This window comes from Chiloscyllium plagiosum, chromosome 9 (genome assembly GCF_004010195.1).
Source record: "Chiloscyllium plagiosum isolate BGI_BamShark_2017 chromosome 9, ASM401019v2, whole genome shotgun sequence".
NCBI lineage: Eukaryota > Metazoa > Chordata > Chondrichthyes > Orectolobiformes > Hemiscylliidae > Chiloscyllium > Chiloscyllium plagiosum.
This window is the reverse complement of record NC_057718.1, coordinates 16,944,188-16,959,912: the sequence shown is the minus strand read 5'-3', so window position 1 is coordinate 16,959,912 and position 15,725 is coordinate 16,944,188. Positions and strand designations below refer to the sequence as shown.

The window sequence follows — 15,725 nt, the reverse complement described above, 5'->3', positions numbered from 1 at the left end:
CCTGATTAAGTTTATTTTGGGTTGAAAATTGGTTGGAAATGTGCACGCCATACAATTGCAAGCTAATGATCACATTCAACAAGTGAAAGTTCAGCAACATCCCCATGTCCTTCAACAGCACCACCATCCGATAATCAAAATTTGAAGGACCAATGCAGGCTAGAAACTGGAGACATTGACATCAAGGCTATAAATGCAGGACAGAGCTTAGGCACTCTGCAACAGGTAGCATATTTTCAGATGGTTGAAAGTTTCTTCAACCTCTATCAGGCTCAATTCATTAAAGTGACCAAAGAGTCATCAATGAAAAGAGTGTAGGGGCACTCTTAAGGCAAAGAGGGGATTATGAGATAGCATTGGCAGATATGGTTTACTGTGGTAAAAGAAGTGTAATCTAGAGAATGCAGAGAAATAAACTTTGATTTTTTTAAAAACAGTTTGGATGACAGAATAGAAGGCTCAGGAGGTCTTAGAACATAAGGGTGGATAAATCTCCGGGTCATGATCTAATGTATTTCAGAATATTGTGGGAAGTAGGGGAGAAAATTGCAAGACTCCTTGCAGAAATATTTATATCATCCATAACTACGGGTGAAGTGCCTGATGACTGGAGGGTGGCTAATGTTGTAGAAAGGTTGTAAAGAGAAACTGGGGAAATATAGACCTATGGTTCTGACTTCAGTTGTGGGTAAATTGTTGGAGATGATGATAGAAAAAAAAGGATTTATGGACATTTAGAGAGGCAAAAATTGATTAGGAATAGTCAGCATGGTTTTGCTTCAGAAAAATCATGTCTCACAAACTTGATTGTGTATTTTTTGAGGAAGTTACCAAAATAATTGATGATGGCAGAGGGGTAGATATTGTTTATTTGGATTGTAGTAAAGTCTTTGACGAGGTTCCGCATGGTTGACTAATGAGTAAAGTTAGGTCACTTGGGATTCAGGGTGAGCTTGCCAGTAGGATATCTAATTCTTAATGGCAGGAGACAGTGTGATGATGAAGGTTGTATTTTAGACTGGAGGCCTGTCATCAGTGGTGTTCCACAGGGATTGGTTCTGGGTCCTCTTTTGTTTATCGAAGACATAGTTAGTAATTTGCATTTGACACCAAAATTGGTGGCATAGTAGACAGTGAAGAAGGTTTTCTAAGATTGCAAAGAGATCTTGATTAAATGGGTCAATGATCTGAACACTACTAGGCAAGGGCTGTTATTTAATCTTTTTGGAAAATGGACTGTAAGCTTACAAAATGTATTGCCCCATAGATGAAAATGATATTAAAAATGTTACACTTGAAATTACGTGATTCCAGACTGCATATTGCAAACCTGTTATAAATGAATAAAGAATTTAACCGTAATCTTTGAAAATTGCAAAGATTAAAGAAGAAAAAAATGTTCTTCATTAAACCATTTTATAGATCCCATTTGTTCTGCACATGACAAAAGTTATAATTCACTCTAATCAAAGCCAAAGAAAATGTCAATGTGCCTCATGTTTAAGCATTCAAAACATTACTTGGCCTTTGATGAAAGTAATTGTAACTTCCTGTTATAAAGAGTGCAATTTAAAGCCTGTCATGAACAAAAGTTGTTAGTCTCTTCTACTTGAAAGTAATTATTTCAAAATTTGTTGCTCAAGTTAGATAGCAGTAGCTAACAGGAGACACAGTAAAACAGTGAGCCAAGATAAAGAACTTAAAATGCAGCATGCATTTGTTTTAAAAAATGGTTTCAGTTATCCCATAGCTCAAACGATTAAGCAAGTATTTTGTTTATACAGATAATGTCCCAAGGTTCCAACCCTGATCTATTCCAGTCTTTAGAACCCGACTTCAATCTTAGGCCTCATTACTAATGGGTGAGGGAAAGTACAAAAGCCATGATTCCTGTCTCTAATTGCCAAAGATTTCTGTTTGTGTTTATAGGTAGGATTGGACTTGGTGATGCTTAAGCTTGGTTAACTTGCTGACATTGGATGTCTTCTCAGATAAAACAGACACAAACTCCTAGAAGAACTGAGAAAAGAATCAACAACTTCAGGAAGAGAGTGATGAACACTGGCAGAAATTTTAAAAAGCTAGAGGCAAAAGTAGAACCTACAAGACTATTCCTAATTGTACAATGTGAAATGCATTAGTCTAGTTAGCCAGGATTAATTTGCAATTCTTGGAGTTCCGAGTTAATAAATAGTTTCCAGTGAGGAGACACGCAGAGTCAGTAAGTAAAGGACATGGATTCAAGATATTGATAAAAGAACCAAAAGGAGAGAACAAAGTTTATTTTAAACACATGCATTACAACTGGAAATGCATTGCCCGATAGGTTTGCTGTCGTAAATTCAACGGTACCTTGCAAACATAGTAGATATACTAAAACAGAACTTGGGAAGCACAGTGAAACAGAAGTAGATTCAACATCTTCCAGAGAAAGGTGGGGGGGGGGGAGAGGAAGCTAAGGAGATCTGAAACCATTCAACAGTTTTGACTATTAAGGACAGTAGTTCTAGAGACAGCAATCAGGGGGGAAAAAACCACAGCATTGTGGGGCATATTTACTCAAAGACAGAATGCAGATACAGAATAATGGGAGTCTGTAACTATGAAGGAGAGTTCAAATAGTGCATTGCTTCCCAATTGCCAGTGTATGAATCAGCAAAATGTGAATCGAAAGACTCATGGATAGGTAGCTCGAAAATGCCAGATCAGAATCAATTACTTAAAGGAGAATTGGTTTTAATTCCATAAAGGAAATCACCTGGGATTTCAAGGCATAATAAGTAGGATATATAAGTAGTAAAGCTTGACAGTAAAGGAACTGTCATATTAGAAAGATAAATGCATGGTTTACAGTTTGAATATGAAGAGCTCTGATTTCTAAGTATAGAGACTCTGCTACATTGTACAGAGTTTCTTGTAAAGGAATCAACTTGAGCTGTGGTGACAGGCGAAGAGATTGGAGATGACAGCTTGAAAAGATAAATAATCTGTCACTATGCAAGTATAAAAAGTTAAAGGAAATTAAAAATGACAAGACGATAAGAAAAAAAAACTAAGAGCCAGGCAAGTATAAAGAGGAAGGATGGCCAAATCAGTGATGACTAAATTGCAAGTACATTAATGCACAGTAATCAATGAACAAAATTGGAGAGTTGGATTGTGATTCATGAAACTAGGGGATCAAAAACAAGACAAAACAGCAATGACAAAATGGCTGCAGTTTGACCGTGAATGACTTACTGTCACTTGCACTTTACAGTAAATACAAAAAAACACCGAGAAGCTTCAACTGTCGCTATATTGAATAAAAAGACTTTCTTTTTACCGAGAGTCCATCTTCATTCTGCCGCCTCCACCATGAGTCCTGAGTTGGCTCATCGGCAACACGACACCTGCACTGCCACCCCTTCTCCACAGTTTCGCTGTTATTGGCGCTGGAACCACCATCATAGGAGTTGCCACTCTTTGGCCACCATCTCATTGCTGCTGGGTCCACTTTGTCGCGCCAAGTCCGATGCTGAACACACACTTGACCCAGGAACCCCCTTTTGGGCATACCACGCTGCTGCCACTGTCTTGCCAATGCCAGGATTCACCTGCTGGGCTTACTGTAACCAGTAGTCTATGGCTCGACAAGGCCAGGCCAAGTGTCCTATTCTAGCCACCTTCCTCCAAAGTTGTTGCATTGCTGCTGCCGTCACTTCAAGAGTGTGCTGCTGCTGGTGCCTCCTCTGGTCGTTGAAGGAGCCTTTTTGCTATTGCCGCCACTACCTGCCCCAAATGCCAGGAAGATGTCCTTGACACTGCCAATGACAGATTCCACGTCCATCACAGCCTCCGACCGCTGGGAGGCTGCCGCCATTCTGTGCATACTCTGCTCTCATTGCCATGCTGATGCTGCCAACTAACGCAACAAGGAAAAATGAAAGGAAACAAACTGAAAGAAACAGAGCAGGTAAAAAGAAAAAGAAAAGCAAGCAGATGGTAGTGGACGAACCCTGGCAAGAGCCCACACAGCCATGCTAATGTGTCACCATCTTGGATTGCTCATATCCATAGTTTGCCAAGGTTTAGGATTAAACATCGCTGTGAATAACACTTTCTGAAAATGATAAGTGTTTGTTATACTTGCAAAACTGCACAAGCGACAAATTTTGCACGTCTGCTTTTTTCCAACTTCTGAATTTACATTAGATGCAAGATTATCATGTGCAGTCATATCACATAACGAGCTCAAGTGCTGACTTATCATCACTTGACCTGAATGGTTAGTTGTTTCAGTGTCAGTGCTGTTTTTGAATATAATTACCTCAGTTATTTTTCTTCTATAAAACAAGTTGGCAGGTTATTTGAAATGTGTTGTTATAATATTGAATGTTACCATTATTAAATTTGATGTGACAAATTATTTAAAAGCACAACTTTTTTTTTTGGAGGTAGGGCTTGAAACATGAGGCAAAAGAAAGGAGCATTACACATCTATCTGACCGGACATTTTTCAGGTCTTACGAGGGGCAAAATGTTACATGTAGCAGATTACGGGTGATGTGATAAACTGCAATAATTCTGCACAGGAATCTGTTCAAATCATGTCAGTAATGAGACTTTGCTACAGCTAACAAATTAGTCCCACTAGCCTGCTTTTTCTTCATAGCCCTGTAATAGGGAATTGTTCTTGGACTGAATTGAAAATGATCCAGTCAAATTCCAGACCCCTCAGTCTCAGAAAAGGTGATGCTTGCATCATTCAATGCTTTAAAAAAAAACATAATTATGCAAGTACAGCGACGCATCTCAAGTTTGATAACAATAACTCCAGTAAAAGAAATGTCAGAATATCCATTAGCCACTTTCCAAGTTGACACCAACATGTACACACTGCAATCAACACAAATTAAAATTCTCAGCCAATTAAGTCAAGAATTAGACAACCAGCACTGGTGATCCCACAGTGCACACTTTCTGGAGGCACTAACGATGCTGGAGGGAACAGATAATGGAGTATAGGCCTTTTGGGTGCTGGCAATAGCAGAGCAAGCTAATCTCAGGCTGTTGGCAATAATGGAGCAGAATAGTGCAAGAATTCAGAGAACACAGCTCCAACAAGTAGCTGAATCACTATTCAAATGGTATTGAAAAATGTTCGGAATATTAGACCTTTCCAGACAAATACATATTTTTTCTCAAAAGTAAACAATTTTAACACAGTGTCCTGCTCACATGTCACTTGTCTGTCCTCAGCATGCTGCGGTGTTCCAGTGAATCATAGTGTAATCATCTTCAGAGTATGCACTTTACAGCCTTCTGGACTTAAATATTGAGTTCAATGTCTTCAAATTGTGAACCAACTCCCATTTCTTCTCTTTCTTTCAGCTTATTACATTCAGTTGTTATCATGTCCTCTCTCCTCTTCCCCATCCCAGGGGACTGTCTGTCCTTTCGAGTCTGGCAGCGAGACACACAATTGTTCCACCATTCTCACATTCCAATCACTTTATCTGAACTATCAACATTTTTCTCCACCAGTACCCTACACCCATTATCCCCACACCTCAAAACTAAATGCTGTCCGGTCCACATTTCACTTCTGATGAAGAGTCATCTAGACTCGAAATGTTTGCTTGCTGTATCTCCATGGATGCTGTCTGACCTGCTGTGATCTCGAGCATTTGCTGTTTTCAGTAGAGATTCCGGCATCTGCAGTAATTTGCTCCTCCAGAAAGCTCCAGCTATTTTGTTTTCTCCAAATTTTCATTAAACACAGTTTATTTTCCCAATTTTGTTCAGTGTTTATTTATGCACAAGTATGACTTTTTATACTTGACACAAGAAACTGACAAAAATAGAAAATCCTGAAAACAGCCAACAAATAGCCAGTAAACCTGCTGAGAGAAATTTGAGTCAGATCAATATTTCAGATCAAAAACCTATCAAATCTCTTGATCTGCCAGCCAGAAAAAACATCCTTTTGGCACCTCTATAGTTTATGTTTGAATGCATTGTCTGTTATTCTTCTAAATTCCAGAGAATATAAAGCCAGTATATTCTATTATTTCTTATAGGACAATCCCTCCATCCTATGAATTCGTTTGGTGGACCTTCATTGCACTCTACCAATGGCAAGTCGATGATTTAATGTTCCAAATGCTGTCTCATCAAGGATCTATACAACTGCACTAAGCCACCTATGCACATATACTCAAATTCTCCTGTAATAACGTCTAACTTACAATTTGGCTTAATTGGTTGTTGCACTTTCACATTAACTTCAATGAATCATGAACAAATACACAAGTCCCTTTAAAGTCCAACAACACCTCTCAGCCTTCTCAATCCTGTCTGCTCTAAACTTTGTTTACAAACTTGCGTGGGACCTTATCAAAAGCCATCTGAAAATTCTAATATAACACATCCCTTTAATTTCACTAACACCAACACCCCCACCCAGATGTATTCTGCTAGTTATATGCTCAAAAACTCCAAAAGGTTTGTCAAATATTATTTATCTTCCATCCACTTGGCCCCAGTGTTGCGAAGTATGAGCCTTGCCTCATTGCCACGGAACGCTCCAAGTCGTTCAAGGCTTCCATATTACCTGTCCCTCATGAAGATATTTGACAAGTGAAAACACTTTTGAATTGAATGGAATTGAATTTGTTACTTGTACCGAGACAGTGAAAAGCTTTGTCTTGCGAGCAATACATGCAAATCACATAGTTAAATAGCTTAGATAAATAATTGATAGGTAGACAGCAGCAAAACAAAAGCTTTGATAAAGGGTCAGTTAGACTCGAAACGTCAGCTCCATTCTCTCCTTACAGATGCTGCCTGCTGAGATTTTCCAGCATTTTCTCTTTTGAAAACAAAAATACAGGTACAGGCGAATGTTAGGAGTTTGTAAGTCCATTCAGTATTCTAACAGCAGTAGGGTAGAAACTGTTTCGAAACAGGCTGGTGCGTGTGTTCAGGGTTCTGTACCTTCTCCCTGATGGTAGAGGTTGTAGAAAAACATTGCCAGGATGGATGGATCTTTGAGAATGCTGGCAGCCTTTCCTTGACAGAGGGCTTGGTAGATGGATTCTATAGATGGGAGGTTGGCCTTTGTGATTGTGCAGGTCAAGTTCACCACTCTCCGATCTTGAATGGTATAGTTGCCATACTAGGTAGTGATACATCCAGACAGAATGCTCTCAATGGCGCATTTATAAAAGTTGGCAAGGGTATTTGCCATCATGCCAAATTTCCTCAGCTGCCTGAGGAAGAAGAAACGTTGTTGGGCCTTTGTAACCAGTGCATCTACATGAAGAGTCCAAGAAAGCTTGTTGTGGACGACCACTCCCAGGAGATTGACACTCTCCACTTGTTCCAGCTCTGTCCTTTTAATGTGTAGGGTGGCATGAATAACATCCCAACAAAAGTCAATAATGAGTTCCTTGGTTTTGCTGGCATTGAGAGCTAGCTTGTTCTCAGTGCACCATTTTTCCAGGTTTTCCACCTCCCGTCTGTGGTCGCTTTTGTCGCCATCTGAGATTCAGTCAACTATGGTGGTGTCATCAGCGAACTTGTAAATGGCATTAGCCTGGTATTCAGCGAAGCAGTCATGGGTATACAGTGAGCACAGTAGGGGCTGGGGGGAGGGGCTCCAGTGTTGAGTGTTAGTGACGATGAAATATTGTCCCCACTCTTCAATGATTGTGGCCTGTGGGTCAGGAAACTGAGGATCCAGTTACAAAGAGTGGGGCTTAGTTTGAGATCCCCAAGTTTAGTAATCAGTCTCGAGGGGATAATAGTGCTCAAGGCTAAACTGCAGTCAATGAGTAGGATTCTTACGTTGCTGTTCTTGGCAGAAGATGTTCTAAGGAGGAGTGAAGGGTAAGTGATATGGCATCTGACATGGATCTACGGTCCGATAGGCAAATTGGAGTGGGTCAAGAGTAGTGGGGAGGCTGGAGTTGATTAATGCCACGACCAGCCTTTCAAAAGCACTTCATAACCACCGAAGTTAGGGCCACTGGGCGGTAGTCGTTGACACATGCTGCATGAGGCTTCTTAGGCACAGGGATGATATTGGCCCTCTTGAAACAGGCAGGGACAGTGACCTGCTATAGGGAGATGTTGAAGATGTCAGAGAAGACCTCTGCCAGTTAATCTGCGCATGCTCTGAGTGCACAGCCTGGTACTCCGCCTGGTCCCACCGCTTTCCTTGGATTCACACGAAGGAAAACAGATCTGACCTCTGATGCAGTGACTGTTGGGATAGGTTAGTCAGGATTTGTCAGAATAGCTTCTGCACAAAGCAAGTACAGAAGGAGTTGAGATGATCTGGGAGGTATGTGTCATCATCTGCTATCTTGCACTGTCTCTTTTCAGAACCTGTGATGTCACTCAGTCCTTGCCATAGTCACCGGGTGTCTGTCTGGGTCTCTATTTTGGATCGGTATTGGTCCTTGGCTGTCCTAATGGCTCTGCGAAGGTCATACTTGGATTCTGTATATTTGAGTGGGTCTCCTGATCTGAAGACCTCACACCTGGTTTTTAGCACGTTCTGTATGTCCTGATTCATCCAGAGTTTCCTGTTGGGGAACATCCAGATTGACTTCCTCTGTATGCAGTCCTCCACACACTTACTGATGAAGTCTGTGATGGTGGTGGCGTACTCGTCCAAGGTACCTGTGGACTGTTTGAACAGTCCCAATCAGCTGATTCCAGACAGCACTGGAGTTATTCTCTGCCTCCTCCGACCAGCACTGGACCTGAATCTGCGAGGGGGTCACCTGCTTGAACTTTCGCCTGTAAGCCGGGAGAAGAAACACAGCATTGACCACAAATCCATCAGGCAGTGGTCAGAACACCGCAATCTTGAGATCCTGCGGAAATAGAGGAGAGGACTAATCCAGTTGGGCTGTTTCCTGAGCAGACTAATCAATGGCATTTGACAGAATGCTTCATGGCCAGAACTTTCTAACAAGCATCAAGATGGCACTTGGCTGGTGGTGAGAAGGGAAGTACCTGTGAGATCCTTCACATATGCCTGGATTATCTCCTCCACCACATGTTGCCCTTGAAGCAGCTGTGCTGACAAACAGACTCACATGCTCCTTCTGGAATGTGCCTTTGCATCTCTTCAGAGAGGGAGAGATGTAGTAGTTTTTGTTAAGAGTTGGCCTTAGCAGCTCCGTGACTCAGAACTTTATGCTCCACAACTGTTCCCTGACATGCACACAGACAAATATCAACTGTACCTAGAAGACCAACTTGGTGAAAGTTGCTCTTTGGTCTGCCTGAAATGTGCTGGTCTTCCAGTGCGAAGAGTTTACCTCAATCCAGTGTTGCAGACTAGCAATACCAAAGGTCCAGGACTATGTGCTGAGGAACGCACTAAACCTTTGGACAGCTGCTGCCAAGGCGCAGTGAGGAAAGACCATTGTTGAAGGTCTTTCTGGTGAATTATAATGGGGGCTCCTCAAATGTATGTAAATATTACTGTACAAGAAAGAACACCAAATTCCAATCTTTTGTTTGTTCTTCATGAGCAAAAACTGTATCAAACTGCTGTAGTCACTGCTATGTACATAAATACATTTTTATGAATAAAATATATTTTTGCAACAATAAATCTCAGCTTCAAAACACCCCAATGAGTTGGTTGGTAGTGTCTTAGGTTCCACCATCATTAGCTGCTTCATTAAGATAAGGCTGAAGCATTTGCAACAATCTTCAGCCAGAACTGCATCTCGTTCTCTTCCAGATGTCCCCCAGCTTCATAGATGCCAGACTTCAATCAATCAATTTGATTATTCCAGGTGATATCAAGAAACTGCAGGAAGCACTGGGTACTATTGCTGTTACAACCTCTATTCTCAATTATCATTTAGTGGTGGAAGTTGTTATCGACAGTACTATCCAGCAACTAGTATTTAACAATAATCTGCAAGTTGTTCCTCAGTTTGAGTTTGAGGGCCAATCAGCTCCTGACCTCTGTTCAAACTTGGAAAAATTAGCTAATGCCGAAGGTGATAGGAGAGTGACTGGCCTTGACATCAAGGAGGCTGAGCAAAACTGGAGCCAATGGAAATCAGGGAAAACAGTTTGCTATTTGGGAGTCATACCTGACACAAAAAGATGGATGCTGTTGCTGGAGGCCAATTGTTCAAGAAGTCTCTGCAGGAGTTCCTCAGAGTAAATATTTTCTAAATCAAACTGTTCAGAGATATGAGGACAAATCTTTGCAGCTGTGTCTTGAACTTAGGCCTCCTGGACCAGAGGTAGAGACAGAACTTGCACTGTGTCACAACAGCCCCAAGTCCTCAGGGTGGTGTCCTATGTCCAATCATCTTCAGCTGCTTCAGTGATGACTTTCCTCCATCACAGTCTCAGGTGGGAACATGTGCTGTTGACTGAACAAAGTTCAGCACCATTCATGACTTCTAAAGAATGAAAACAGTCCATACCCAAATGCAGCAAGACGTTGACAATATCCAGGTTTGATCTCATAAGATGCATGTAACATTCATGCCACGTAAGTAGTAGGTAATGACAACAGAGAATCTAATCTTTGACTCTTGACATTCAATGACATTACCATCACTTAAGCCCTCACTATTAACATCTGCAGCATTACCATCAACCAGAAACTGTACTGGACTAACTGTATAAATACAGTAGTTACAACAGCAGGTCAGAGACTATGAATCCCATAGTGAGCATCTCATCTGTCTCTCTAAAGCCTGTCCATCATTTACAAGACACAAGTCAGGATTATGATGGAATACTTTCCATTTGCCTGGATGAGTCCAGCTCTAACCGCATTCAAGCTTGACACCATTCAGGATAAAGCAGCCAACTTGATTGGAACCACATCCACAAACATCAATTGCTACAATACCAATAATCAGTAGCATTGTTTACTATATACAAAATGCACCTTATAAATTCACCAAAGTTCCTTAGACAGCATTTCTCAATCCCACAATCGCAACCATCTAGAAGTTCAAGGACAACAAGTACATGGGAATACTATTTACAAGCTTCACAGCAATCCACTCACCAACCTGACTTGGAAATGTATCACTGCTTCTTCACTATTGCTGGGCCAACATCTTGGGACTCTAAGCCTAATGGAATTTGGGTCTACCTGCAGCAAGCCAACTCACTGCCAACTTCAAGGGCAATTAGGGATGGGCAATAAATGCTGGCCCAGCCAGTGACACTCATATTCAATAAGGAATTTTAAGAAATACTAACCTTCCCTCCAACAAAAAAGGTCATATGTATGGATGTCCTCTGATTTCAGAGTGTTGAGAGATGTTTGCAATATCTCAGACACTGAATCAGTCAGTGCCCATTTGAAATGAATCATCAGCCAAAGCTTGAATGCTTCTATGTGAGGATAAATTTATGGAGGGCAACCATGAAAACATTGGAATAGTTAAGTTTTGAGATAACAAAGGTAGAACAAGAGTATTTTGGCAGCGAATGAGCTTAGGCAATGGTGGAGTTGGTCATTTAAGTACAACCAAGTGTTCATCTTGGTACTTCATCAGAAATGTGGGTAGAGCAGATTGGAAGTAAAGAGTTATTTCAGCTTAGAGGAGAGGGATGGAGTTGGTGACTAAGAAATTGACTTTCTGACAGGGACTGAAGATGAAACTTTGGCTTGTTTAAAACACCATGCTGGACAAGCAGATTGAGAGGTCAAGGGTAACAGTGATAAAGCAGAATTTGATAGTGGAATTGAATCAATTCCAAACGTCACTGACTGTATTCACATTTCTACCATAGATATAGAAAATCAAAGGAGGCATGCGCCATTCGGACCCTCAAGCTTGCTCCACCATTTAATGTTATCATGGCTGATCAATCTACTCAGTGCCCCATTCTGACATTTGCCTGTACAATTTAAGTCCTTTAGCCCTGAGCACTTCTCCTTGGAAAGCAGTGAATGTTTTGGCATGGTTATTTTCAGCAACTGCTGTAAAAGTACACCCAGTCCTCACTGTACTTTCCCTTTTTCCAACTTGTCAAAATAATGTCTTCTCGTTTTTACTATCAAAGTAGATAACCTTGCATTTATCCACCTTATACTTCACCTACCATGCAGATGTTCATACACTCAACTTGCCCAAATCTCACTGATTCATTTCTACATGCTCCTCACAGCTCTCACTCTCACCAAACTTTGTATCTTCAGCTACATGAAGATATTACATTTAGTTCCTCATCAATATCATTGATATTTACTATGAATAGCTAGGGTCCAAGTACTGATCCCTGTAGTACCCACTAGTCACTACTTGTCACTCGAAAAAAAGATTTGTTTATTCATTTTCTTTATTTCCTGTCTGTCAGCCAGTTCTCTATCCAGTATATCAGTATACTATCCCTGTCTCAAGCCCTTTAATGTTACATGCTAATCGCTTATGGGACCTTAGTAAGGATCACTGAATTGCAACCAGCAGAATTTTCTCATATAAATTAATCTTGACTACAAAAACATTACATAACTTATATCAGCTAATGTAACATACAGCGAAGATATCTGTGACCATCCCAGTTTGTGTGGCTTGGCTGCTTACTGAAGAAAGTTCCATCATTCAGGAATGCAGCAAAAATTTGTTTTAACTGGCAAAGAACGAACTTTAGGCCTTGTATTTAAAAATCCTTCTGATATTTGAAAGATTTGGGACAAATGTATTCATGCAAATTTTGTCAATATTTCTTCAGATGACTCACCTCTGAGTCATTCAAAAGCTCTTTACTAAGTTCTCCATTTCTTGCATCAGTTGCTTGTTCAGTAGAATTTGGCTGCCACTTGATCTTTTGTTCAGCAATGACTGGCCTTGTTATACCACTGCCAGAGTAATTGGGGGAATCTACTATTCCAAATACCTATTGTAAGAATAAGTAAAATTTATTAGAAGCATAAACTGCAAAAACAAAATTGATCAATAAATAAGGGCTGAGAAGTTGTTCCTTGTCCCAAGTAGTTTTTTTATACAAAATAAATTAAGTTAGCACTGTAACATATGCTACTAAAATCACACCAATGCAATTTAGATAGGATAGTGTTTTTGTGCATTTTTATTAACAAGTACAGTACTTTAACTGGATAAAATGGAGACAATGGAATATGCCATGGAAGTGAAAAGTTTTCCATCATTAAATTTAGGTTGCCCACAACACATGAAGAATGATCTAATTTCTTATTACCACATTTTCCGAATAAGATGGATACACTCCTATTTTAGAGAGAAGAGGAGGCCCCTTCCATTAGGCAGCCAAATCGTTCACCCTAAAAATTCTCAATTGTAAACATGTAGTGATCAATCTGATGGATGCAGCTGCCAGCCTGAACCATTTAGTGCTTCGGCAATCAAGTCAACAAAATAACCTTAGTGGTGTTTTCCTTGCTAACCTATCAAAGATTAACTGTCCACTATACTTGGTAACATCATCAGTGAGTCTCCGGATGAAGCACTTGGTGGTATGGCCCGCTGTGTGTGTGTTTAGGGATAAACAAATAAAAAGCGGGCCATACCACCAGTGCTTCATCTGGAGACTCACTGATGTTACTTAGTTTGGTGATGAAACATCTGAAACCGTACCTACCAACTCAACGAGCAAACCTACATCCAGAACCTCAACCTGAGCTAACCTGTCTTAAATACATTCAAGATTTGGCCTCCACTTGATGGCAAACTGCTATAAAGCTTTTTTTTTTAAAAAAAGGAAAGAAACCAGGTAGATGGCCCAACATCAACCTTATCACTAGAAGCAACACTGGTCAACCCAGCCTGTTGACCCTGTAAAGTCCCATTTACTAACATGCAAGAGCAGTACCACACACTAGTCAAGCAACAACCTGACACACTCATTCTCATGGAACCATACTTTATAATGTCCCACACAGTATGACCCCTGGGAGTATTTTGTCCCACCAGATGTGGACAGTGTTCTACAGTGAGGAGGAAGTTGACTGGGAGTCTTTGACAGCTACTCTACACCAGAAAAGAGGGGCTTTTAGCAGGCACAAAGGGAGCAAATCTACGGAGGCCCTAGTGAAGCAGAGAAAGTGCAGGGAGGTAATACACTGAGTTAAATGGTCATGGAACAAGGCTTCTGTGCCAGGGCTTGACCGGTCCACCTGCTTTTCTTTCTTTTCCTTTTTTTAAAAAAGAAAACTTTTACTTACATACATGTTTCTGTTTATTTACCACTGGCGGTATCAGGCGGGCCCTGCACGGACTTCGAGGTAGCGAGTGAGCTCCTACATACTTTCTGGGGTGAGAGCATGGAACCTGCCATCAAAATCTGCAGCGTGGTGGGCCCAGCAACGAAAGATGGCACCTGAGGACTGGCAATTTAGTTGTTGGTTGGGTCTGGCGCTAGTGGCAGAAAGGCATCACAGTGACAGTGACGAGGTGGGCGCAGTGTCAAGAGAAGTGACTCTGATGTTGAAGGGTCTGGTGCAGGTGGCGACAAGACAGTGGAGTAGAGATGGCAACACAGGCATCATTGATATGCTGGCTCAGGACTGATAGACTAAGCTATATTGAGTCATACAGCGTGGAAACAGACCCTTTGGTTCAAATCAGTCCAGGCTAAACTGGTCCCACCTGCCTGCTCCTGGCCCATATCCCTACAAACCTCTCATTCACGTATCTATCCAAATTTCTTTTAAACGCTATAATTGTAACCACGTCAACCACTTTCTCAGGGAGTTCTGTGATCCACCCTCTTTTAAATAAAATTGCCTTGTCTTTTTTTTTTAAAAATCTCTCCCCACTAACCTTAAAAATGTACCCTCTAGGCTTGAAATTTCTCATGCACTGGAAAAGACAACTACCATTAACTCCATCTATATCACTCATTTTATAACCTTCTGTCAACCCCCCCATGCTCCAGTGAACCCCCCCATGCTCCAGCCTTTATAACTCAAACCTTCCATAGCTGGCAACTTCCGGGTAAATCTCTTCTGAAACCTCTCCAACTTGATAATATCCTTCCTATAACTGGGTGACCAGAACTGTACACAGTATTCCAGAAAAGGCCTCAATGTCCTGGACAACCTCAAAATGACTTCCCAACTCTTACACTCAAAGGACTGAGCAATGAAGGCAAGCATACCAAACCTTTTTTTTAAATCACCTTGTCTATATATGAGGAGAAAGTGAGGTCTGCAGATGCTGGAGATCAGAGCTGAAAATGTGTTGCTGGAACAGCGCAGCAGGTCAGGCAGCATCCAGGGAACAGGAAAATCGACGTTCCTGAAGAAGGGCTTATGCCCGAAATGTCGATTCTCCTGTTCCCTGGATGCTGCCTGACCTGCTGCGCTGTTTCAACAACACATTTTCTTGTCTATATATGACACATACTTCAAAGAATTATGTACCTGCACTCCTTAGCTCCTCTGTTCTACAACACTACCCAACACCCGACCTTAATTGTATGAACCCTACCCTTGTTTGTTGTACCAAAATGCAATACCTCACATTTATCCAGACTGAACTCCATCTGCCATTTTTCAGCCCATTGACCCATTTGATCAAGATCCCTTTGTAATCTTAGAAAACCTTCATGGTCTACAATGTCATCAATTTTGGCGTCATCCGCAAACTTACTAATCACGCCTTTGATATTCTCATCGACATCGCTTATACAAATGATAAACAAGAGGGGATCCGGAACCGATCCCTGTGGAACACCACTGGTCACAGGTCTCCAGT

At 41.1% G+C, this 15,725-nt stretch overlaps 1 protein-coding gene across 15 annotated transcripts in view; it reads right to left on the bottom strand.

The window, feature by feature from the left end:
• Nucleotides 1-15,725, bottom strand: part of cep170aa (centrosomal protein 170Aa) — a 134,156-nt gene that overhangs the window by 24,379 nt on the left and 94,052 nt on the right. For 14 of the 15 annotated variants that reach the window (XM_043695457.1, XM_043695454.1, XM_043695460.1 and 11 more), the window contains one exon: nt 12,733-12,888. The exons of the other annotated variant lie outside the window; for it this stretch is intronic. In XM_043695457.1, the coding sequence (XP_043551392.1) occupies nt 12,733-12,888 (156 nt within the window). The remainder of the gene's footprint in view (nt 1-12,732; nt 12,889-15,725) is intronic. 15 annotated transcript variants of the gene reach the window in all.